The 26,695-nt window shown below is 41.7% G+C and overlaps 1 protein-coding gene across 5 annotated transcripts; it reads right to left on the minus strand.

Annotated features, from left to right (window-relative positions):
- Positions 1-203: 203 nt before the first annotated feature.
- LOC144528152 (pecanex-like protein 3) lies at positions 204-25,991 on the minus strand. 5 transcript variants are annotated; one of them, XM_078266626.1, is made up of 36 exons: positions 25,690-25,991; positions 24,124-24,611; positions 22,870-23,078; positions 22,663-22,768; positions 22,341-22,380; positions 22,062-22,157; positions 20,036-21,787; positions 16,320-16,449; positions 15,592-15,761; positions 15,170-15,227; positions 14,885-15,050; positions 14,645-14,802; positions 14,256-14,409; positions 13,685-13,717; positions 13,409-13,580; positions 13,006-13,116; positions 12,796-12,887; positions 12,577-12,686; positions 12,198-12,303; positions 11,992-12,084; positions 11,719-11,869; positions 10,922-11,066; positions 10,322-10,499; positions 9,980-10,088; positions 9,746-9,875; positions 9,577-9,635; positions 9,262-9,477; positions 7,898-8,151; positions 6,532-6,762; positions 6,277-6,380; positions 6,036-6,183; positions 5,713-5,943; positions 5,216-5,490; positions 4,957-5,126; positions 3,837-4,243; positions 204-3,272 (listed from the first exon to the last, which is right to left on the minus strand). In XM_078266626.1, the coding sequence occupies exons 2-36, from the start codon at positions 24,274-24,276 to the stop codon at positions 3,096-3,098; spliced, it is 6,894 nt and encodes a 2,297-aa protein (XP_078122752.1). In that variant the 5' UTR covers positions 24,277-24,611; positions 25,690-25,991; the 3' UTR covers positions 204-3,095. The 5 variants fall into 5 exon arrangements, with proteins under 5 accessions (XP_078122752.1, XP_078122754.1, XP_078122753.1 ...); XM_078266628.1 differs by having other exon boundaries at positions 14,915-15,050; positions 25,665-25,991; XM_078266627.1 differs by having other exon boundaries at positions 10,322-10,496; positions 25,665-25,991.
- Between the last annotated feature and the right edge of the window lie 704 nt (positions 25,992-26,695).

The following is a 26,695-nucleotide window of genomic DNA, read 5'->3' on the forward strand; positions in this document are numbered from 1 at the left end:
TTGCTTTTACCCAGATTTTTCTTTCCGGTTTAGAATATGCAGCACTGAAGCACTACTTCAGACCTGATGATGTACACTAGACAAAAAGTCAACGGATCACTAAAGTTAATATAATTGTTGTGGTTTAAAAATAAGTACAAATTAATGCAAAGTCTTAAGATTCCCTGGATAAAAAAAAAAAAAAAGAAAATCACTCACAGCAGTTGATTTGCAAACGATGACACAAAAACCTTTAATTTAAATAGGAGGAAAAAATAATCACATAAAAAAAACTGTACAGAACATTGAACATCGACTTAAAGTTCTTAAATAAAAGACCCCCCTGCCAAAACAACTAAAACAATAACAAAGTGGGATGGTGTATGATACATTTTGTGCAAAAGAAGTATAAATTGATTTTTCCCAAACTGCACATTTCAATGTGAAGAATGCCTCTCTCCACTCAGCTCTCCCCTTTGATGGGTAAACACAAGAGTCCCTCCCATAAACCTCAACATGGTGTATTAAACGTAAAAGAACCCAAAATCCAATAATAATAAAATAGATTTATATTTTAAATATATATTTATATACGAAACATGCTGTACATAATTTCAGAGATTAAGAAATCCATTTTTATTGACCCCCACGTCTGTCCGTTAACTTGTGCTTTCCATACTCCCAGCAAAAAAAAATTAAAAAAATACTGCGTTGCTCTGGATACAAGATGAATGGGGAGAAAAGAAAAACAGAAAACAGTACTGATCAAAAAGTCTGTTTTTCCTGAGTCCTGAGGGAGTTACTAACCTGTTTTAACGCACTTTTCACCTGTCACGGCTTCTTCACAGCCGAGACTGACAGAAATATCAAGGCTGCTAGAATATTTTTAAAAAAGGAGAAAAAAAAAAAAAGCTTTATATTTTGTGTGCCTTATTCATAATTTTGTAAGGACCTGGAAGTGTGAGTGTGTGCGTGTGTGTGTGTGTGTGTGTGTGGGGGGGGGGGTGAACTGCAGTCAAAGTGATTCAACAAAATGTGGCGTAACAGGATGCAGAACATATTTCAACCCAGAGAGAAAAAAAATGCTGTAAAGGGGGCCGTGTTTTGTAACGTCAGTGTGACCCGGTACTCGACCTGGCTCACCGAGACACTTATTCTTTTATCCCCCTTTTGAGGTTCTTCCTTTTGAACAAAAAGTCTTCCTGCAGAAAAAGTCAATTTCTTTCCCATTATAGACCCTGAGAACGCTGGCCTCCTTTCAAGTTTCCTAAAGGGGAATACCATTTATAAGATATAATTTGGTGAGAAAAATAGCATACGAGGCAAGTCTTCTGTCAACAGTTATGTGCTATAGCACAAGGTTATTTCAGAATCATTCAACCACTGCAGACAAAGACACATTTGGGGCCACATTTGGTCGGACTGCCAGCTTCTTTTTGCGTGATCTACTTCAAACCTCAATCAGTGTTTTAATTTGCTTCTCACAGTGGTGGAACAAAGAGAGTGCAGGAGTGGGAAAGAAACCAACTTAAAGTGACTTCTCAGGAATACTTCCAGTTATATTAGAGACTTAAAAAAAAACAGGCATTGGTGAGATGATACAAATGTGATGACACCAAACAAATTGAGGGAGGGGTGGGGGTACAGTTGACAGAAGGCAGATTTCCAATTCGTTACATCATCACACCATAATGACAAACCCTGTTAAAGATATCTGTAAGACAATATTAATCAAATAAATATTCCACCTTTGCTTTCAGTATTTATTCAACTTTGTTTATTTCCAACTAAAACGCTGGATTTGACTGTAGAAACAGCAGTAGTAGTGGGTATATTAGTAGTAGCAGGAGATGCAGAAGCAGTAGTATAGTAACGGGAGGGGCCATACTGCAGGCAAAGAAAACAGAGCTCCCCACACAAAGCAGCCTGGGTCCCTTTATTTGAGAAAGTCATGAGCTGAGTGGATCTGATCAATCAGAGAGGGTGTCATTGATCGGTCATCCAAAGAAAACAAACTTGGTGCACCTATTCTTCAAGTTAAAAAAAAAAAAAAAGACATTCCACCCAAACAAAAAGACTTTAAGTTCCTAACACTTCCAGTTTGTAGGTCTGTGATCAACACAATTTTCACAGATTGGAATCACCCTCCGCTCGATCCTGATCAATGGACACCAGCTCTGTCTGAAGTCAACCCACATCACTGTGTTGCTAGTCAGATTCAGGACTTGCTTCCAGGCCTACATAGACTGTAAACTAGCAGTTAAAGCACCACATGTTGGCTGGGATGGAAGGGCATTTGTTTCCCCCTGAAACTTGCTTCAAGACAGAACTGTTGAGTGTTGATGTTGTCAGGCACCTCTGTAGGAAATAGGCCAGAGGACAAAGATGACATTTTGGTGGGGTGTGTTTTGTTGTTGTTGTTGTTGTTGAATATGTATAATGTGCAGGGAGGGAGTAGAAGGGGAGGCTCCTGAAATTGGTCAATATACTGTTAAATATTGTTTTACGCGCAACTGTAGGTCCGGTGAGGATGGTAAAATGGGAAAAAACAAAACAAGGCTTATCATGGTTTCCATATATCCTTCACCTGCACATACAGCAACATACTGTAGGATCTCTCTTTTTTTTTTTTTTTTATTGGTTATGCAAATAAAAACTGCTGCTGCAGATGCCAAAGTCTTATGCGATCCCCTATTCTCCAGTATAGAAAAATAATAAATCCTCAAGCAAAATATCCCTTATAATTGCACTGGCCTTTCTGGCCTGTCACTACTGTTACAACCAAAGGTTGTCCATAGAGACACCAAGTGCCTTTGTCAGAAAACAACGACGAGTATATCATCCCAAGTCATGATGAAAGCTGACTTTGGAAAAACCAGGTTGGCTGAAATCATTTCATGATCTGACGTGCATCAGTTCAGCATGCTATCAGATGTTTAACTCCTTTGGCTGAGAAGGAGAGGGGTGATGTGTAAATAACCAAATCCGTCCAGTATTGCAGTGGGTCGTGAGAGGTTAAGGTTGATGGAATGAGTCCAGAAGGTGGAATGAGTCTGGTCTGGGCAGGCCAGGCCCGGTCCAGATTCGACCGCGGTGTGCTTTCACTGCAGAGCATGTCACTCGGGGTCTCCCAGTACAGACTCAGCGCAGGTGCTCAAGTAAAGGCAGCTCTGTGGATTCCTCTCGGGGGGGGGGGGGGGGTCCCCTGCAGTCAGCAGAGTGGGATCCATCGTCTGAGTGGCTCCCAGAGGATCTTGTGTCAGAATGGCCTCTTGTAGGGGTGCAGGAGTAGGCTGTAAAATATTGAAAGAAAAAAAGTTCAGCCAAGAAAATCAGCATTCCACTAAAAAACATGACGTGCAATTTTTCAAGTTTTCAAGTTGATTTAGGTACATATTTATCACCAACATCGTCTCCACTGACCAAACAGGAAATGAAAAGCCCACCTAATGTTGCTTATTGACAGTCAATTAAACAATTGCTGAGCAATTTTTATCATATCATCATCAAAGCGTTGCATAGTTCTGACCAACTTCCTGTTTGTGTTCCTCAACTACAAGAACTATTCACTAACAGCTATAATAAACCTACACTCTTGCAGTTTGAGTCATGAATCAGTCGATTGCTCAAAATAAAGCATGTGATATAAATTCAGTAGGTAGGTATGATATTCATAATGTTGGTTACTGCCCTAGTCTGTATTTAAAAGAATTCAAAATTCTGTTAATAACACAAAACTAATGATTAGTTTCCCTACTGTTTAATGTTTTAATGAAATTGATTTATTTGGCTATGGGCTGAACAACTAAAGTTACATATGACATATTACAACACTAAAAGAACAGCAGCCTACTCACCTGTGTGCGTATGGTCTGTACTGTTATTCCTTCCCCCTCCACTGCAGCTGTTCCGTTAAAGCCCTTCCTGCCTGAAAAACTCCACTTGCCAAAGTGGCTCTCATAGTGTAGTCCGCCGCCCTGGCCGAGGCCAGCCCGCTGGCCTGCTCTGTGCCCCGAGTTCTCCAGGAGGCTCGCTGGGCAGAAGCGCTCTGGGCCTTGCAGAGGAGGAGGAGCCACAGAGCTGCTAAAGGAAAGCTGGGAGCTGGACAGCTGCTGGCACAGGAGCCCCTGGATTGAGGATGTCCGCTGAAGGGTTGTGAGCAGTCCTGCCTCCATCCTGCCCTCTGATTGGCTAAGCAGAGCTAATGGGAGAGGTTGGGGGTGGTGAGGCCAGCTCTGGGTTGGACCTACAGGGTTGTCTGTACCTGAAATGCCAGGAAAAAAACATTTCATTTAGTCATTTTTACTTAATTAAAAAGGTCTAAATTAAATTACTCAGCTTGCATTCCTTGCAAAAGGCAAGGTAAGAACTGCTCCTAATACATTTACACCATCTGACTGGCCAGCTGAACGTTATGACCAGAAGCAAGCATTGTTGAATGTATGAACGACATCAGGGTAAAACAACGGAAGAACAGAACAGTTTAACTATTTTAGCAATCTATAATATATACAATATTGGTTTATACAGGTTTCACCAAATAAAAAATGTAAGACTTTTTAAGACCATTATGGACGAAATTTAAGACCTTTATCACGACATCAGAAAAAAAGTCAGAAGTCTGAAACAATTCCACAATTTCCTCATTGGCATTAAATGACTGGTGTCTAGATTGGCTGCAATACAAGTTGCATGTTGGTCTCATTTGTAGTCGTAATACAGCAAATTATATTTGAACTAACGACGGAAAGAACTACAAAACCCCAGAATAAAAAAACACATTATAAAGCGCTGCAGAAGCATTAGAGGTAGCGTTATATGGATGTAGGAAAATTAAGACCTAGAATACTGTACAATACTTCAGCGAATTTAAGACTTTTTAAAGCCTAAAATTTTGAAATTTTAGACTTTTTTGACTTTTTAAGACCCCACGGAAACCCTGTTATAACAAAATCAGTGCTTGGTTTCAGGTCTTACCCATGAAGGGCTGGACAGTGGTGATGTGCGGCTGGGGAAGGCTGGAGGCGGGTGTGCTCTGGGTGGTGTGAACGGCTGGGTTGGTGGAGATGGAGGTGGAGCCGCCTCCACAGTCAGAGTCCTCAATGTTTCCTCCGCTGTTGCAGCCAGCACCACAACCTTTCTGTAACCTGCAGAGGGACATGCATTAGATTTACGATGTTCATACTAGCATCACTGTCCCCGAAAGACTTGTGTCACATGAAGTTCAAACATGTACCTGTCCCAGCTACTGATGAGCCAGGTGTAAATGTTGTGTGGGCTGATAGGGCCTCCCCACACTGACCGGAGCTGGCTGTGCCCCCCGGCGTATGAGGTGGTGAGGGGGGACACGTAGATGGGGTAGCCGATCGGCTGGTCGCATGAGGAGTTAATCATATTTCTCAGGGCCTGTTTGGCGTTTTGAATGCTACCACGCTCTGGGTTACGGTTGCGCAGGAAAACCAGCTCCTGCTGTTGGCCCGCCCACAGCCCACGCACACACTCTCTGTTCACCTGTAGGGGTGCAGCAGAAGGAGGTCAATGCAGTGCAGGGGAGGACAGGCTGAATATAAACAACACAGGCCTTATCTGGTTCAGGCCAGGAAAAGCATCCTGTACATAAAGCAATTGAATTTCATAGAAAAATAGGACTAAATAACAAACCCATACAGCAATAGTTAATTAAACAAGCCAGAGATAACAAGACACCAAGTAATAAAGAGTAAGAGCTGTAACCTTGATGACTCTGAAACTGAGGAACCTCTTGTTAAGCATGATGATCTTGTACTCGTCGCTGCCGTCATCCATGATGTGGCGCAGTGCCAGCAGTGAAGGCATGTTTGCTAGAATGGCGCTGCGCCACACGGGGTCACCCTCGTGAGATATCAACATCTTCTCCTCATTGGCAGTGATGGCGTCATACAGAACCATAGGATCCTCATACTCATCTGGAGATGTGAAGTGGTCCTGAGGAAACGCAGAATACAGGGTTGGTCTCAGTTCAAGGATTAAAAACTGTCATTTTAACCTCAGGGCTAGTTTTCTTCTTCTTCCTCTACCTGATGTAACTTGAGGGACATCCGCACTCCTGGTGCCACAACTCGGTTCAGCAGGTCCATATCTGCAAACACCCATTCATCCCTGGGAGACGTGATGCGAAAGTCTCCCTTGAAGAGTGCATGGAGGCCATAGAGAAACGGCTCCAAGCTGTCAAACAGATAAACAACAACAACAACAGTTGCATATTGGGTAATGACAGGTGGTAATAACCACAGTGAGAAACAGGGTAGTACGCCTTACCTTGCAGACATGCTGTGGGAGGCGGTGCCCAGAGCTCGTCTTCCCAGGATACACAGCCCAAAACAGAGGCTGACAAGTGGAGAATCTCTTTCACAAGTTACCGGCTACAACACAATAGAGAAGTTGGACAAATGGTAAAATAGTGTACTTTTTTTGTTCACAAATACTACTCCGGTTGTACCAGGATTATGTTTTAAATATGTATTCTGATCACAAGTTAAACTTGTGGGATTCTATTGTGAATGAGAGTCTAACCGTTTGACGCCTGCTATTGCAATACTGAATCCAGTCTAGGTAAACCATGCAGAATGAGGAGGGGGTAATGCCAGAGGCCCTGTGGTCGTAGTCCTCATCGATGTTCAGGTTGAAGGTGGGGTCACTGTCTACGTAGTTCGGCCCGAGACAAGGCCGTAGAGCCTCCTGAATTGTCTCATTAGTCAGCCACTCCTCCATCTTAGAAGACCGACTCACATAGTAGATGATGCTCTGATGAAGGGAACAAACACATCAAGGTTAGAGGTTTCAATTTCAGTTATCATTTCAGTACAAGGCTTGGATGCAAAGTGTGTGCACATTTTACATTGCTATTGGATCTTCAAAATAGAAAACTTATTATTCAGTCCTACTGTGATTGGTCATACCCTGGTCTGAACTCAATCAGGCCTTCAGTATATGCAAAAGCAATGTGAACAGGAACTTATTTAACAAAAATGATATTAAACAGACATTTCTAGTGTGTAGACATATAGAAAAGTAATTTTATAAAATAGAGTCTTGAGTCTCCAGCAGCTTAAAAGAGGCATGCAACCATGTCAAGTGTTTGCAAGAAGCATGATATAACAGGGTTTCACCAAGTCAAATTTAAGACTTTTTAAGACCATTATGAATTCAATTTAACACCTATATCACGACATCAAAAACAAAGTCAGTTGGTCTCGTTTGTAGTCGTAATACAGCAAACTATATTTGGACTAACGACTACAAAACCACAGAATAAAAAATAATAATAAAAAAACACAATCCAAAGCGCTGTGGAACATTTCAATGAGAGTTAGAGGTAGCGTTACATTGACGTAGGAAAATTAAAAAGGAACACGCCGACTTATTGGGACTTTAGCTTATTCACCGTAAACCCCAGAGTTAGATAAGTCCATACATACCCTTCTCATCTCCGGGCGTGTCGTAACTCTGTCCGACGCCCCCACCGCTAGCCTAGCTTAGCACAGATCACAACATTTAAATAGGAACACGTTGGTGTTATTTTGTCACTTATTGGGAGCAGTAGGCTAGATGGAGCCAGTTACCTCCAGCATCTGTGCTAAGCTAGGCTAGCGGTGGGTGCGTCAGACAGAGTTACGACACGCCCGGAGATGAGAAGGGTATGTATGGACTTATCTAACTCTGGGGGATACGGTGAATAAGCTAAAGTCCCAATAAGTCAGCGTGTTCCTTTAAGACCTGTTTAAAATGATTTAAGACCATGAACACAATACTTCAGCGAATTTAAGACTTTTTAAGGACTAAAATTTTGATTTTGAAATTGTAGACTTTTTAAGACCCAGCTGAAACCCTGTATAAGAAAACTAAGCAAAAAGAAGAACTCTCTTGATCAATGGCTTACCTTGACATAGTATGTGATGAGGATCTTACGAAGGTCGAATACTTGCAACATGGAGGCTGCATTGTTGTCACTGATGCTGTAGCCCTCTAGTACGTACTTGGTGGCGGCCACCTCCCAGGCCAGCCACCGCTGTCCAAAGGCAGCATTGAATGACAACATGTGGGGAAGGTGACCAGGTTCACAGCAGCAGCAGCCCTCATCCTCTTCTACCCCCTCTGTGATGGCCTCAACCTCCCTCTGCTGGCAGTAGGTACCTGGACAGATGTGACGCAGATAAGCTGCATAAGCAAAGCGCTTTCCTGTATATACTTGTAAATGTACTTTGCCGAATGTTGCAGAGATTGATACTTTACATTTAAAATAAATTAAAATAAGTTTCCATTATTTGACTGGACTAAATACAAGGCTACAAGAATAAACATCCTCTGTGCCTGCATAAACATCAAAATAACTATTTTAAAAATAACTAAAAAATTTTAATTTTAGATTATAAAGCCATGCTTTATTGTCCAGTGACGTCTTAAGAGAGTGATGCACAACATCAACACCACATCTATCTTTCTTGAACAACCTTAAAATACCCACAGCCATGAAGCTGATCTTGTCTTTAGAATAAAAAAGGCACAAAAAGTAAATTATTAAATAACTAGCAGTTGTATGCCTCTGCCAACCAGTCAAGTTGCAGTTTAGATTAATGTCTGTCCAGACTCATATATAATAATAATAATAATAATAATAAGTGGTGAAGACTTAAGAATATAATTGGCGAAACAACAGCAAAGAAGATCTATACAATCACCACAGTTTCAAGGTGGGCACCCAATTCAGTATCCGACCAAATGTAAAAATATGATCACAATCAAGTTATGAATAATGGCCAGAAAAGCATTTTTGCAGAACATCATGATGTCACAGTGAAGCTGACCTTTAACATATAAAATTCCATCACTTCATCTTTGTATCCTATTAGACATTTGTGTGAAATTTTACAATGAGTGTAAAAAACATTCCGTCGAGGCGTTCCTAAGACATCGCGTTCACGGATGGACCGAAGGACATCCCGAAAACATAATGCCTCAGGCCGTTGCTATCGCTGGTGCCGAGGCATACATATAAAATACAGGGTTATGTTAGATAGCTATATTTTTCATGGTGCACAGTAGCTTGACCTTGTCAGCTGCCACTTTTTACATGAATACTATTGACTGACCTACTGTGCAATAGCCTGATCTCTATAAATAAATGCTATTGTGTGAGAACTCTTGACCCAAGAGAGGTGTTCAAAACAGCAGGTGAACAACTCTAACTGAGCTCATTCTACAAGCTACAAACATTGTGAGCCCCCATCGTCCCTTGCTGCTGACCTCTGAACTCGAGACCCCTCAGCTGGAAGGTGACCAGGCCGTTGCCGATCTCGATGATGTGCACCAGAGCATTGAGGTAGTCGGAGGCGAGGATGAAGCAGTCGCCTGTGGTGTAGTTGCCCCAGCGGCCGAGCAGCAGGTCTCCACACAGGCTGTGCTGCAGAGAGCGCGTCAGGTGCTCGTAGAAAATAGAGTTCAGATTGTTGTCATCAGCACCTTTAAGGGCAGAAAAAGGCCATCACCATAACAACAGAACAAAAGTAAATATGCGTTAAAAAGAGATCATTTGATTGTGAGAAGAGTGTTATGGCATACCTGGGTTGCGGTCTAACTGAGTGGCAAGTCTGGTGTTGGAATGATCGACGCGCTTGGTGCTGCAAACACGACAAACTAGCATTAGAACTGAATGAAAATACTTTATATATTTGGACTTTATGAAATGTGATTTCACATTTGTATAGATTCTTTTTTTCAAGAAATATACTTGTAATCTCTCTCCCAGAATTTTACAGGTCTGGTGTACGAGGTGACAAACACGGCACTGCCCAGGACAGGATTGAGAGGGGTGGAAAAGATGGCAGAAAAGATGGCCTGAACAAAAAGCACAGCAGAGTCTGAAGTAACACGAGTTAAGGATATCTCTGTTTTAGATTGTATTATACAGTAAAGTGGAAACTACATAATTATTGACATAAAAATCAAAGAAACTGAAGGATACGGGGCACAGCAAAGGGTTGAGCGAAGGCGTGGAAGGCTGAGCCCCAGGTGATCTGCCAGGGGGCAATGTAAGTCAACACAAAGCGCAGCTTGTACAGCAGATCCCACATCTAAGAATTCAAAAGGACAAAAACATTAAAAAACATTAAAAAAAAAAACCACACTGACAACTCTATTCACAACAAAGACACACTGTGTGTTTTTCAACCAGGGAGGGCAGTGCAATTTTGCTTCTCAGCTGGGTGTTACTCGTTAACATTAAGCTGTATTAATAACAGTACATTAATAATTGTATTATGGTTGTGATCAAAATTCTGAGATGACAGGGTGTGTGCATCCTGACCTTGCTGAAGAGAATGGACATGAAGTAGTAGTCGATTAGGAAGGTCTCTGAGAAGTGTGGATAGTCAAAGTGGAAGAAGAGTGTGGTGAAGCACAGCGTGACGTACTGCTGCGACGGGGCACAGAAGGACGTACGCAGCAACTTCATGCCTGCTACTGAAATGAAGAGAGCTCGGCTGCTGGTGGGTGGGTGGGTGGGGGTCGAGGAAAAGACAGAGAGACAGCAGAAAATGAGTGACACATATTGACATAACAGCTAAAACCATAATGTAAAGAATGACAAGAGCTCTTCAAGCGGCTACATGTGCTACAGTTCAACTGAAAATGTATTCACCATTACATTGACTAATATACAGACTGGTCTAAAAGTTGAAAAGGGAATAAAGAGGAAACGACAGAATATATTTTATGTATCTCGTGCTACTGAGCACAACCTGCAGGAAGCAATACACCTGGGGGTGGTTCAGTGTGTCTATTCATTTTATGTTCTACGGTTCCACATCACACACAGCTAATGGCACATATCCCCGGGAACGGAGTTGGAAAACAGTATAATGTATGGATGTGAAATAGTTTGGAGACACAATGATGTAAGGCTTACTAGATGTCCAGCTCTTTATGGTTCTGGCCCACAGTTCGAGCTTCTGTTGTTAGGGAGTTAAGCACCACAGCCGGATAGATGAAATATTTCTCCACGCACTGAAGCCACGCATATAGCTTCTCAAACCACATCAACTGAGCAGCATCTGGGGCAAAAGGAAAGAAAAATGATCTTACGCACTTGTTGAGGAGATCCACAGTCCAAACAATAGCTTTTCCCCTCATGTTCCCCCTAAAGCTTTTCACAGCTGTCAAATAAATCCAACTGAAAAATGTTTTACAAAATGTTTATACAATGCGTGGTATGGTGTACTATTTCTGACAGCCCTAGTACTTCAAATACTGGAAATAGATCAACATATGATGCCTGGAAGGAAGATGTACAGGAGGAGGCAGGCTGCTTCATCATGTATGCAGTGTGAAGTTATTTTACACTGACAAAAACGCCTTGAGATGAAATAAATCTAATCTCTATTGTAGTTCTTTTAGTTTTAATTCAGCTACTTAAGTACTATCGATGTTGTTGAGTGTTGATTTGTTGAGTAGTCTGTCAGTGATTTTGGAAATATGCAGCTGTGTAATTGTTGTTTAAATAAACTAATTATTTGGTGCTGTTGCACTCACTTCAACAACAAATCTTACTGTTTTTTTATTTACTCCACGCAACTATTTCCAGTGGGGATACTTATAATGTTGTTCATATAGTAGGTTTTCTTCTTATACGTTTAAGATACTTCCCCATACTTCTTTCTGTGTATGTGAATGTGAACGAGGATAAAAGAGCAATCAGACACTCACCTCGGACCTCAAACTGACTGTACTCTCTGGAGCGGAGCACAGGGTGAGCCAGGCAGAACCATGGCAGCTGCTTGCGGAGCTGAGGCAGGAGATAGTGTGTAATGAAACCTACAACTCCGGCCAGGATGTACAACACTAAGCTAAGAGCAGGCTGTGGATCAAGAGCAAAAAAAGAGGAACATTAGCAAGAAAATTCCCACAGACAAGGACATTTTTTCACTAAAATTATAAATATGTTGTAAGATTAGGATCATAAACCCTGCTCCAACTAACTTGAAGAGCGATGAAAACGGTGCTGGCACTGATGGCGAAGGTAATCACAGCCATGAGGGGACACATGACGAGGTCTGAATGAAGAATCTCTTTCTACAAAGACACAGTCAGAAGGCACAAGAATGTAAAAAAAGACTGACACTTTGAAATCAAAAGTGAAACCGTCCCATTGCAGTCTGTGCAGGCAATTGAGCGGCAATCTTTACCACAGAGTTATGCAGCTTCTCAGGAAGAGGGTCCTTGATCTCCACAGGGGGTTCTTCTGGTGTCCTGTTCTCCAACTCTGGGAATAATTTAGACCGGACCAGTGACCTGATGTAAGAGGTAAACACATACAAGAAGGAATTGTGAGAAATGTAACAAAAAGCTCAGGTGTAACATCAAAGTTTACACAACAAAAACTGGTTTGACACTAAGAAAATGCATTCCATGTTTGAGCTTGTAGCTTCTTCAGGTGTGCTCATTGACTCATTACGGCTACATGTAATTGTTAAAATTGTTAACTGGTAATCTATCATGCATGTAAAAACAAAAACTTAAATGATATCTAAGGCCATTATTGACAATGTAAAACAAAATACTGACCACAGGATAGTGGGGTCGCTGCTTTGGCGACTGAGGTGGTAGGATAAGGCCAGGAGTAGGCCACAAAACACAGAGAACAGTACTGGCACATGGGCATCCCCCCACGGTGCCTAATGAAAACAAATAAACAAAACAATATCAAATTTAAGACTGTCCGCATCAATTCCTACTCTGATCAGAATCTCTGAAACTGAAAAAGTGTGTCTCTGTTCCACCTACATTGATAGCACCGAGGCAAAATCCATACAGCAGAGCAGCCACCAACACGCTGCGTATGAGGCTGAACAGAGATGAGAGGGGGCTGGTAGTAGCTGAGGAAAGAGACAGAGGGAAGATAAGGAAGAACCTAAACACAAAATGCTGTAGCATTTCTCTAATTTCCTGACAAGGTATTACACCATCATCCTGTCTATATAAACATGTTCTTACCAGTTCCACCAAAAATGTGCATGTCGATCTGCTCCAGCAGGCACATCACAAAAGTGTTGACCTGAGGTAGCAACCCAAACAGGAAAATGACTGGGAAACACAAGGCAAACACTGTTGGGCAAAAAAGAAAATAATGTTAAAAAGCCATGAAAATCAAATGAAGCACACACACAAAACAACTGAATCTATTAACTTGAAACTTGAACAAAATTATGTCGGGTTTAAAACTTTGTGGAAAGTTTTAGCAGTGGTATAATGAACATGTATAGTATGGCTATTCTCTAAATTACCACTCTAATTATAAATATTGACAATGCCAATGTACATGTAACAATCTTAGTGGGAGTAGTGACCTGGACACCTAGTAAAATAGTGATGTAAAGAGTTGTGTATGAAAACTAACCAATGAGCATATCCCTGATAAAGAGCAGGAAATGTGCAGAGAAGAAGGTGACACCATAGAGAGAGAAGGGTTGCAGGCTGCCAGAGCGTCCAGATAGATCGAAGATCCAGATCATCACACAGCACAAGCAGAAGTAGACTGGCCGACTATACACAATGATCCAGTTATGGCCCTGTTAAATAACAAAAAAAGGCGCGCCAACAAGGTGACATTTCTTGTTTTTCGTTTGTGCTTTAAATACATTTTAGCATATAAGAAGGTGTAACCAGTACTCACGTGCATGGGAGAAGCTGCATCTGGTTGCACACTCTGAAAAAAAGAGGCAGGGAATTTAAGCTTCATTTGTTTCACATACAGTTTGCATAACAAAACAAACAGAAGCCACACTGGCAGATGGAGACAACACACACAGGATCATTTGATGCATACATTATATTGTATACAGCTGGGTAGACGCTATACTGATTAAGCCAGATTTTTAACTCTGAATCGCATAAAAAGATTGGAGCAGCATTTTACATCTTCTGTAGTCTTGAGAGAGGCTATGCTGTGATACAAATAAACCTCAACTTCACGGCAAAAAAAGACATACCACATTGACTTCTGTCATCTTCACAGCCATCAATGGGTCCATTTTTTTTAATCAAAAAATTACATAAACAAACACTGCCTTTTTTGGCAATGTTTTTGGGGATGAAGCCATCTTGTTATAAAAATAATAACTTTGTTGTCATTGCATTTACTTCAGTGTGTATGTATATATATATATAAAAAAGTAAAAATAAGATGAGCTCCATTTTGCTAATGAAATCCACAGATAAAGTACCCAACTCAAGCGGTAAGGTACCTTCAGTAAAGAGTACTGGCAGCTAGCAATGACTAGGCAGAACTGGAAAACCCAGATGTCCCTGAAAAAGCCCTGGAGCAGCAGTAGGAACCCCAGGAAGGCCACCAGACTGGCCAGCACCACAGCAAACACGTTCTCTCCCACACGGCGGTTCCTGGCAACAGAATGCAAAGAAATCAATATTTTGACAACTTATTAAAAATGTTTTGACCCCACTATTTCACTGCTTTCTATATAAATGTCACTGTATTTGATTACGATAATTACCTTGAAATGATAACTACTGGACATGCAACGTGTTACATGATATGAATGAGCTATGTATCATCTTGGAGAACAAGGGAACAAACAGAATACTGTCTTTCCTCTACTCCAACAGTCTGGCATACCTGTCCAATAAGGCCAGAAGAGCCAGTCGATCATATCGAACCCTCAGCCACTTTCCAGGCAGAACCCAAAAACGATAGTACTGTTTGGGTTTGGCTTTCTCCTCAATCATCAGCGTGTTTTCCTGGGACTCTTGTAGAGACTCATGATCCAAATCAAACTAGAGATGAGGCGACACATTATTATTTACATGACATTCTACCTGAAATCATCTGCCACATCAAACATCAAAGACTGCTAACCTCAGGCATTTCCAAAGGCACCCTGCGCACCTGCATGCCCTGTAGAACCACAGGTCTCGGCTGGAGCATGGACAGGACTGGGGCCCCTTCCTGGACCTCAGTGGAGGTGAAGCTTGAGGACTGGGACTGCCTTTCCCTTTCCCTTTCCCGTTCCCTTTCCCTTTCCCTGCAACCATGGAATATTATGGCATTAATTGTAGCTTTTAGTCATGATGTTTTTAAAGCAAATTAACTCTCATAGTCTTGAAAAAAGGGAAACCTGGTAATAAAAACTCTAGAACTTACTGAACTGGATCCTCATAACCACCTCCACCAGGTCCAAATGTGTAGGACCTCTTCACTCCTGTTACACAAAAGACAGAAAACTGAAATGACAACAAGGAATATTCCGGACACATTTGTAGAAATAACAGCTACATTTGATACATTTGTGTGTTCCCCCAACTTTTTGAACTTTATTTAATAACATAAACTCAACACATAACAGAACAACCTACAAACATAGGGGGAAGAGGCAAACTTGATGGAAATAGAAAAGAAGTGGTTTCCACCTGTGTCCAGTCATTAATCTAAGCTCACGGTTTCCTTTACATTTAAAAAGGACAGACATGAGAGCGGTATTATTCTTCTCATTTAACTCTCAACATGAAACCGAATAAGCCCATTTCCCAAAATGTTGAACTGCTCCCTAAATGCCACTGACTCACCACTCTCGTCGTAGAAATAGTGCACTGCCCCCTCTGATGTGTCGTCGAAGGTGGAGGCCTCGTGGATGCCACTGCGGGGCAGTAGGAGTGAGGAGGCAAACTGTAAGGCTGAGGGAAGTGTGCGGGTCCGCGAATGAGAGGAGGTCCGAGCCCGCTGGAGGTCCTGAAGGCTACAGGAACAAAACGTGTTGAATAACTAATGTCTAACATTAGCCTTACATTTTTATTTATATCAGTCCTGCTGAGGCTGGCATGTACCCTCAATTTGTATTTTATCATTCACTACTCCAAAACTTGCTTAGAATATACATTTTATGGCAAATCCCCAGGAATATTTCCACACAGTCGCAAATTTAATTAGAATGACTAATTCTTACATCCATCAACTGTAAACTTGCTGACTTGTTTTGACTACTACAGACTTGGTAGAGATTGGGGCAAATATAGGCACAGTTAAGGCAAAGCACCAACTATAACGCTCAATGGTGTTTTTTTGCCCCCAACTGCTCCTTCCAGGCAGCGCTGCAACCGCTGCCTCCAAGGCATCTAACCCTAACCATAACCATTGCCTAATTGACTTCAAGGCAGCGCTGCGACCGTTGACTTCAAGGTACCTAACCCTAACCATAACTAGTGCCTAATCCAGCGCTGCCTGGAAGGAGCCGTTGGGGGCAAAAAACACCGACAAACAACTATAACCCCCTCTCAGGTCTGCTAAATCGACTAACCTGGGAGGGGATCCCATGGTGGAAGGGGGCGGTGTAGGGTTGCTCCCAGCATTGTGTCTCCTGCGGATGGCCTGGGTCCTCTTAACACTGCTGACTGAGTCGTGTTTGTCCCCATCCTCTGAAGCCAAGGCTAGAAAAGAGTTATCAGTTACATCAATGCAATGGTTTACATTACAGTGTCAATACACAATACAAGGAATCTAACAATAGCCCATTATTGAATTTAACTTTTGCCATTTTAACTTTTGCATTTAGAAGGTAGTTATGCAAAGCAGACATTACCAAACAAGTATCCTGAATGACTCATTGATGAGACATTGTGCAATTGTATGTATTAACTGAATAAAGCTTAAATATTAATAAAACTGATTCCTCTACATTCATCCAGGCATGGCAACCCCAACTGAGTCCATGTTCATGGTAAACAATATTGCTTAATGACACATTAAAGTGCTCATATTAAGCTCATTTTCAGGTTCATAATTGTATTTAGAAGTTGTACCAGAATAGGTTTATGTGGTTTAATTTTCAGAAAACACCATATGTTTGTTGTACTGCACATTGTTGCAGCTCCTCTTTTCATCCTGTGTGTTGAGCTCTCTGTTTTAGCTACAGAGTGAGGCATCCCATTTCTGTACCATCTTTGTTGGGAGTTGCACATGCGCACTAAGTACTGCTAGCTAGTCAGTTGCAGAGTATGAGGCGTGCCATGCTAGCAGCTAGGCAAACATTATAACGTGTGCTACAAATTGACGCACATTTGTCACGGAAGTAAAGGCTGGACTACAATAGAGCTGTTTGGAGCAGTTTGTGAACAGTGTTTTCTCTGGAAGATGGTAAGTCCCTTTGGGGTGGACTTTGGGCTTTTTCACTTTGTAAACCTATAACGTGCACAAAAAAGACATAACACAATAAAGGAAAGGAAAAAAGCACTTATGTATATGAGCACTTTAATGTTGATGGTCATCTGTAGCATAACAGAATAAGCTACATCAGTGATTTCCTCAAGTAATTAGAGGTTATAGCCAAATAACTTTAACTGTGGAGGCGGTGGGTGACACTGCCCTTAAAGCCTAACATTATTTTTCATCAAAGTGTGTTCATTTCATCTGACATTAGTAGAGTTGTTTACACTAAAACACACTGCTGGAAACCCTGACATGAATATATACACTTTGATGTGATCAATCTAAAAATAGTCCAGTTTTGGTTAGAGTGATTTGATTGGTCTAATGTTTGTAATAATTTATAATGAAATTTGATTTATCAATTGGATGTTGTTATTTCAGTACATTTAGATTTTGGTTTGATTCTCTGGATCCTGACACTTCTATCATTTTGGACACATTCATGAATTACCCTATTTGATCCTTTATTGACATTGTGGCATTTTTTTTTTTAATTAAGTAGTACTTCTGTGCTAAATGTTATGCGTTTCTTTCGTGTAAAATGTCTACGTTGTGGAAATCGAGTTATTTAAACATGCACTAAAAGATTACTTTAAGCTAAAAAGTAACGTAAGTTAGATGATAGCTGGCTATATTAACCACCTTGAGTCACGACTGATGGGACTCAGGATGATTAGCTGACTCTGGCTGTCTCGTAGCGTATTTAGAGATTGAATATATGAGAGGGATAGACTTGAAAGAGAGTCTGCACACTGATCTGAGCCCTCAGTTTGTGTTTCCTAAAGAGACATTATCTCTGGCTACAGTATATGAAGCTGTGGAAGTGAACAGTGTGTAGATTCTACTTTATTCAGTGTTCAGCTAACGTCAGCTAGCCACCTGTCTGCAAATATGAGGCTGATATTTTGTCAACACCATCAGTGCAGATTAATTAGTAAACAGACTTTCAGTTTCTGCCCTGTCTGTCTGTGCTTAAAGTGATCATTAAAGTGGATGCACTGTTGAAGTATCTGGTACTTACAGTCCCCAGGTAGCTGTATCAGATAGAATCTATTTTATGTATTCATACATATAGATACAGAAGAAAAATTAAGTTTCCTGTAACTTCCTTCATCTACTGTATCGTGGAAAGGTCCTTTTGACTGTACTATGGTCAAGGCTGAAGTTAAGGGGGGATAATGTCTTTGTAATCTGAGGATGGATACTGTAAAACAATGCTTCATTATATTTTATAATCTTTTTTGTCCTCAGTTTCTATGCAGCTTTTTTCCAATGATCTTATTTACTCACTTGTATCGGTTATATTTCCTCAACTGTCAGAAAAGAACTTAGAATACACCTTTAAAAGTCAAGATATGTTAAGTTTGGTATTATTATTACAAGTGTTACAACAGCATACAGGGCAAAGTCCGTTTGTTCCACAACAAACAAATGTTTGTCTTGTAAACAAGCAAATAGGTGTTAAATTAGGGCTATTGCTTATTTGAGCAATGGCACTTGTGCCAACTCTTGAAGGACATATGGACACTCAGGAGAAGTCATAGTTCATGGAACAACTTCCGTCATGATGCTTTCCTTGGATCACTACAAAAGGCAACATTGCCCAGAGCAATGCAAGCTCCTAGAGCACTAGTAGCTGGTTGTATTTCTCCTGCCTTTAGATCAGTGGTAAGGCCAAGACAAAAGAGAAAAGAACTGTGCTTTTATTTTTTTCACATTAATCCAGTATCTGCACATGCTCCATTTCAACATAAAAAGCTTACTGAGCAGCACCAGTCTTAAGCAACACAACACCCTCCGTCTGCCAAAGACAGCCCACCTCTCAAGGTTGTCACCATTTAAACATTTTTGTTTATACAGCGAGGCATTAAAACGGCTTCCAGCCTATAACTATAAGGCTGCTTGTCATTAAACGCTGTTTGGACTTTCTGGCATCTTGCATTAAATTCACTAGTCCCTACTACTACCACTGTCTCCAAACACATGCATGTTGTGATGTTAAAGGAAATGTTTGTCTCTGTTGTATTACAACAAATAGCTACAACTAATATTTAAAGGCAGGGAGCTCCTTTTCAACATCTTAAAATTTGCGTTCCATTTATTTCACGGTTTTGTAAACTTCCAGTATGAGTTACAAATATGGAGGTACTGTAAGCACTGATTTAAGGTAAGTTACTGCAATGTTTACTTTTAAATTTGTGACTCAGATCAACCTTAAAGGGATAGTGACGCTAAATAAGTAAATTTAATTAGAGTCAAGGCAGACCGCAAATTTCATTAAATATGATTTTATGTGAGCACTGTTAATTTATACCTAAATTTGATCTCTCTTTCGTTGCCACCACTTGATTTGTGTTAAATAAAAAATAAAAAAGTTTTTCAAATGTATATCTTTCAATTTAATTTCATGTACTGATTTCATGTTACGCTTTATCACTAGATATATAAAATCACCACCAACTTAAAGCTGAAGTTGTTATGGTCAACCCTTTTGGGCTTTTTGGTACAGGGCAAGAGATAAGGGACCGACTTTCTTTGGCATTTTAACTTTTTTAAAATATGGTAATATTGTATTATGGAAAATAAATGAGTTCCCATCAACAATATCAGCCAGAATCTTTTTTTCTCAAGATGCCTCACAACTTCACGTCTTCATATTTGGGACTGGATACTTTTCTTAATTAGCGTGATACTCCAAACATATTGAAAATATCCCAGGATTCTGCCATCTCACGCACCAAAAACTAGGAAGTTATGGAACAAAAACACACAGTATGGACACTGATTATAAGGTTACCGCCAACTCACCTCCTCCCACAGCTCCCTCTTCAACCAGCTCTTCTGCCCTCCAGCCCATCTGGTTGCCAGTCCAAGAGCCTCCAAGAGAATCCAGCCGATGATGATGAGTTCCAGGAAAGCCTTCAGTATGCATGGTGCGGGCTTCCAGATCAGACTTAGAGATGGTGAGAGTGCGAGGTGCAGGGGTGGAGGTGGAGGGCATTGTAAGCAGAGTAGAAGGCAAAGCCGCTGTGTTGCTCTGGCCTCCACCTGCCCCATCCATACTTAGCACTCTTGCATGAGTCTTAGCACTAGCAGTGCTAGAAGAGCGCTGAGCAGCACGAGAATGTGAGGGGCCAGCAGTTTCAGGTAAATCCCCTTCCCTTGGAGTGGGCAGTTGAGCAGCAGAGGGAAGCGGGGATATAATACCAGTGTTAGCGAGGTCCGGGGAATAGCAGGAGGTAGAGGAACTTGAGTCATCATCGTCATCATCATCATCATCATCTGAGCTGTATCTGCGCTGAGAGCCCAGGCTAGAACCAGCGCTCATGTCACTGCCATCGTCCTCGTCGCTGGAATCCTCAAACAAACTTTCACTGTAAGCCTTGGCACCCAGTCGGCTGCGCACAGGGATGTAATCTCTGTGCTGTCTATGATTGTGGTGACGCCTGTAAGAGCCACAGTCAAAACTACTGCTTCCTGCTCCAGCTCGCCTTCGTGGAGCTTTCCTTCGGCCTGGCCTGTGTCCTACACTACTGCCGCTGGCCCGCAGCAGCTTTAAGTCTTTAGGTCGCACAACCTGCTGGGCTTGCAGCGCATGCTGGTCAGAGAGTAAAAAGGGGGTAGAGGATATGGGCAAAGCAGGCTCAGAACACACAAGACCCAGGGCCAGCCCTGAGGGCACTGAATTGGCCTGCCGAGGTGGGGGTAGAGGAGGAACCGGGACATTTCTGTCTAAATCGCAAACCTCTGAGTGGCCACTACTTGAAGGGGAAGAGTTCTGGAGAGGACGGGGCTGTGCAATATCACAGGGTACGGGGGACAAATCCTCTCCTTCAACAAGTGTCCTGTCTAGGCCCTGGCTGAGGGAGAATTCTTTGGAAGGGGAGCGCAGTAGCACACTGTCTGACAGGTTGTCAGTATCACTGCCACCCTGTCCTGCTGGATCCTCTGAGGGCTTGGGGATGTTGGAGCCTATCAATGATGCTGAGGCAGAAGTCTGTCCATCTGCAGGCCGGGGCTGGCTGAATGAAGGACTTTCCAGCTGAGTGGAATCCGTTTTTTCACTGCGGTAACTGCTAACCGTGCTTAGCGTCTCACGGTCTGTGGTGGCTCCACCTGCACTGAAACAGCTGTCCGTAGATCCAGCAGCTAGTGCTACCCCACTGCGGCTGCCTGGGTGCTCAGTCCCAGGTGCAAAAGCCACGGGGTCAAGGCCCAAACCAAGGAGATTTTCACTCAGCTCCTCACTTAAGCTGCTCTTTATAAGGGGGCTAAGGGGAGTATCCCCCAAGCTCTCAGATTCAGCAGAGGGGCCAAGGGGAGAATAGGCCCCCAACCCATTGTCCTCAGGACTCTGTTGAGAAAGTTGTTCTGGTAACTCCTCCACTTCCTGGAACTGTTCTTTCTCCCCTCCATCTTCTTGACTGGAGGGTGAAGGGGGGATAGACAAGCAGTCTCCAGGTTCTCCAAATCCAGCCGTCATTCCAGATACTCCCATGAGACGTGGGAAATCTCCTCCCAGAGCAGCAGCAATGCAGGACTGAACCACACTGGGAGCCCCTGTACAGTAAGACAGACCAAGTTCAGATTAAAATGCACCAAAATCAGATTAAAATGCATTTTGGAAGGCTATAACAGTATTATAAATGTGGATGCATGCACTAACATTCATCCTGATGGATAGTAGTAAGAGCTATGCCTACAATGGAATGTCTACAATATTGGTATGCTTATAGCCTGGTCTCCTGAGCGTGCCTCATTTCCATACAGGCAAGATTAGACAGTGTTCAGTGTATGATGCTGGTTTCTGGTCACTGAATAGTTAAAGACTTACTAATGGTGTCCTGGGACCTCTGGCGTAGGATCTCCCGGTGAGCTGACCTAACAATCACATTATTGTTTCCTTGTTCCCGCATTAGCTCTTTGATATCTGAGGTAAAAGGAAAGAGGTCACTGAAAAACATGCATATTCAACACAGGCTAAACTCACAGTGATCTGACGCTTAAATTTAATTGTGGAAGGACAGTGTAAGACTCAAGATTGTACATTATATACCACTGTTTAAAATAAATTCTGGTATGCATTATAAAAACACAGAATTCAGATACTTACCCTTAGTGCCTCCTGTATCCTCCAGCTGGGGCAAGAACTCCTGAACAATAAGGACAATTTGAAAAACAAAAACAGTTAGTGCACTAAAATGGTTAACCCATATTAATATATGTCAACAAGGCCATGACAACATTGGATCTTATGAAAACCTTTGCCCAGCAGACTGGCAGGGGAACTCAACAAAATGTTCTAAATGACTGTTTGATGCATACTTGATGTAGGAAATGTAGAAATGAAACATTTTCTAACGAGTAGAATTAGAGAAATGATGGAGGGAGAAGAATGAAGACTGCATGCTTTTATAAAATATGGTAATCCTCACCGACACCTGATTCAATCCAAACAGAGAGTGCTGGGAGCTACAGCGCACCGGGGGTGTTGAGTTGACCTTCCGAAACACAGTCATCTCTACACCAACATGACTATCCCTGTGGAGAAGTTACACATAAAGCAAATTAAAAGGATTAAGCATGTCACAGCATTGTGATTTCATAACTGTTCTCCAAAATTGGTCAGAAAATCTTCTTACCTGTGCTGATTCCCATCATGGGCACCTGAACCTTCATCTCGTTCGTCGGTCTTTGCAGCATCGGCTGTGAGCGAGGCCTGCTTCTTCTCTACAATCTCCCCAAGGTCGAACATAGTATGAAGCCGATAGTTCACCACCTTAATGGCCGTGAAAAAGACTGCCACTACGGCAGAGTACACGCCTGCAACCACCAAGCTGGGAGGAAGAGCCTGAGAGGGAGTGAAAAAGACAATAACAGCAACTCAGACTTAATACAAAAATGAGATAACGCAGTCCACTTCAAGGAGTGAGTGCCAGGAATTATTTGACAATGGCTGGCAAACTGTAAATCCCAGAAAAGACCTCAAACTAAAGATAGTGCTATGTACAAATGAAAGCAAATTCCCATTGCTCATTTCAACTAGGAAGCTTATAGACAACTATACTATAAAATAATGTCTTACCAAAGAAGGTAAAAATGATGTGTTCACTACATTTAGACATTCAAATGTTTTAATGACTATGTATTAATACATTTAAAGGTTATTTTAGATTTTAGAACAGGGATCTTATTTATGAAGATGTGTCCATTCCTATTGCACACTACCCAGCAACTATTCAACACAATGGAGTGCACAGGGCAACCACATATGTTCAGGCCAAATTTAAACAAATCCACAGTTCTCCCACATTGTAAAACACTCTAACACTGAACTAAGAGGCAAATGTTAAAGTTATTACGCACACTGTCAGTTGTGAATGTACTGTACATAAGATCTTGCAGACTTCACTGTTCCAACTTTTTATGAACTCCTCTTCCCTCACTTACTGCTGTTTTACATACACACCATTTTACAATCACAACGGATGACTAAAATGCACATTTGATGCATTCCTTTTAATTTTCACTTCTAATGACTGGGGTAAACTGGGGATTTGTTTCGAACCTGTCTGGTTGTCTGCCCACTTGTGTTGCTGACTGTTAACACAGCTCATACAAATAATGGGAACAAAAACAATATCAAATGTGTTAAGTTTTCTTTTAAATGCCAGCTAATTATGCACATGCTGCAGTATTGGAAAAGGTATTTAATTTTGAATGTTTGTGTAGTCTCTCATACAGTTTGCATTCTTAGAAAACTAAATATGAGGTAATGCTATGTGTCATCCATGTATTGTGTAAACAATGTTTATAAGGATGTGTGCCTGAGTTTAGCAGTTCCTTCATGTATTTTTGATAAACATGCAATCAACCTGCTGTGAAAACGTGCTTACCATGTACAGTAGAAAGGGGAAGGCCAGGAGAAATATCCAAAGGTAGAGGTGGAAGCAGTTGGAGAACGTGCTCTGATGTGGGTCCACATACCAGCCTCCTGTGAGTGAAGCCCACACACCCTGCCGCAATATCTGAAGAGCTTGGGAACCCATCTCCACCTTCAAGTTCAACCAAAAGCTGAAATGCTTCCTCCGAGGCTGTAGCTCATAAAACTGTGCAGCAGTTCGAGCCACAGTATCTTGTGTCTACGATGGCACTTCCATTGGGGATGGCAGGTTAACCAAGACTGTGTCATTAAGGACAATAGTTCTGTGTCTTGGATATGCACACTTCAGTTGAGGTTAAGAGTCCTTGCATATTCTTGTGCCAGTATGTGCTCTCTCCCTGCACCAACGTCACCACACTCTAGCCTAATCCTTGTTTGGTAATCAAGAAGGTGACTTTTTGGCACATTGGTAACCCACTGAATGTATGAAAAAACATTCATCTGTAAGAAAGATCAAAACTGGTTTGTTTCGTATATGTAGCTACATATTAAACATTGCATTCAGTGGGGAGGGGCGCTGAGCAATAATCCATTCATGAAATTACACTGTAAATCACAAAATAAGTTTAAATGTATTATAAATCTGTCAGCTGTCCAGATGCACATATAAATTGTGGAGAAAAGTACCTTAAAGGGTCTTTTCTAGTTAGTTTCCAGTTTTATCTTTAGTACTTCCTTAAATTCCACATGATAATGAAACTATTTCCTCTTGATTTACAGCTGATCTTGAATTAATTTAGCACAAGATCACAAGATAAAATAGACTATATTTGTGTTGAGTCAAAATAATTTATCATTCATAACTTCTAACCTAGATCACACAGTAATAATCATTTGACCAGCTACTACGATGAGTTGGAGAATTTTTGACTGATCACTAAAAGCACAGGTAAGAATGACTTAAACTGACACTGGCACTTACTCACGTTACAATGATTAAAATGAGTGTAAAGCTTGTAAATTGATGTACATTACATAGTTGATATATCTTTTAGATTTCAGACAGGATGACAGAGCTAACACACACTATTCTCATTTCAAGGCCATTACTGTGCCAGCTAGATCAAGTTTTCTGATTGACATTAGCAAGCTAGCAGACAATTTAGCCTAGCTAACGAATATGCATTTATGATCGGTACAATTCAGCCTGTTTAACCAGCACCGCTTTCAATCACCTCGGTGAATATAAAAACATCATCGATAACAGCAGTTCACTACTGCAAACTGGCTGACAAACATTAAACATCATTAGACACTACTATTGACGCTAGTTACCGGCTAATGCTAGGCCGCATATACCAGCATTATTTGAACCTGGGAAACGTCTATGTCCTCATCGTTAGCTGGTAACGTTAAATGTACCTCCAGCCTACAACAGCTTAACCGCTGATCGCTAGCTAGGTGGATGTTAGTTGCCAGTCATTAGCTAATGTTAGCTTGATAATTGTGCTCACAGTGAAATGTTTTCCACAGTTGGATCCCAGCAGAGCTTACAATTAGCATTAGTTGTCCAGCTTGCCTCATATCCTCCTTCCGCATCCAGTCCTTGCAAAATCTCAGAGCTTTCCTTCTCAGGATGCTAGCGAGCAAGGCAATCGCCTGTCCAAAAACTGTTGGCTAACTTATCATTGTTCTCTCAAAGTCCCCCATCTTCTTTGTCTTTAAAGGTTGACAGACATACAGCGGGAGCGGAGGTCCTCTCTCATGATGAACAACAGCTGTTTCTTGGCATAAACGGTGCCTATGTTAAAATGTTTCAACGAGCTAGCTAACTGGGTAGCTAGCGCTAGCTAACAACTAGTTGACACACACGCACGGACGTACGCATGAACGCACGCACAAAGAGCGATCAAGCGAGGGAGAGAGAGGTTCCCATGGTGCTGATTGGCCGTATAAACTGACGTCATGGGGAGGGTATTTTTCTCTTATATATTCAAAAGAATAATAATAATAATAATAATAATAATATTAATAATAATAACTTTTATTTATATAGCGCCTTTCATGAAACCCAAGGATACTTCACAGAATTGCAGTGGCTATATTAAGGGAGGTTGGTGGCTGTGGTAAACAAGTGGTGTTTCAGGAGGTTTTTTTTTTTTAAATGTCCAGGGATGTAGCATTTTGAATATCTGCAGGAAGGTTGTTCCAGAGGGATGGGGCTGCAACACTAAAGGCTCTGTCTCCAAAGGTATAGAGTCTGGTGTGAGAAATGGAGAGCAGGCCAGTGACTAAGGACGGCAGGTTTCGGGGTGGGGTGTATGGATGGAGGAGGTCGGAGAGGTACAGTGGGGCCAGGGCATGGAGGGATTTGTAGGTGAGAAGGAGGATTTTATATTTGATGCGGGATTTATTTGGGAGCCAGTGAATGTGGATGAGGGTTGGAGGGATGTGCTGCCAGCTCTTGGTGTGGGTGAGGACCATGGCGGCAGAGTTTTGGACATACTGGAGCCTGTCTAGGGTTTTGCTGGGGACCCATGCAGACAGGACTCCATTGCAGTAGTCCAAACGGGAGGTAATGGAAG

Source organism: Sander vitreus, chromosome 13 (assembly GCF_031162955.1).
Source record: "Sander vitreus isolate 19-12246 chromosome 13, sanVit1, whole genome shotgun sequence".
In the NCBI taxonomy this organism is placed as follows: domain Eukaryota; kingdom Metazoa; phylum Chordata; class Actinopteri; order Perciformes; family Percidae; genus Sander; species Sander vitreus.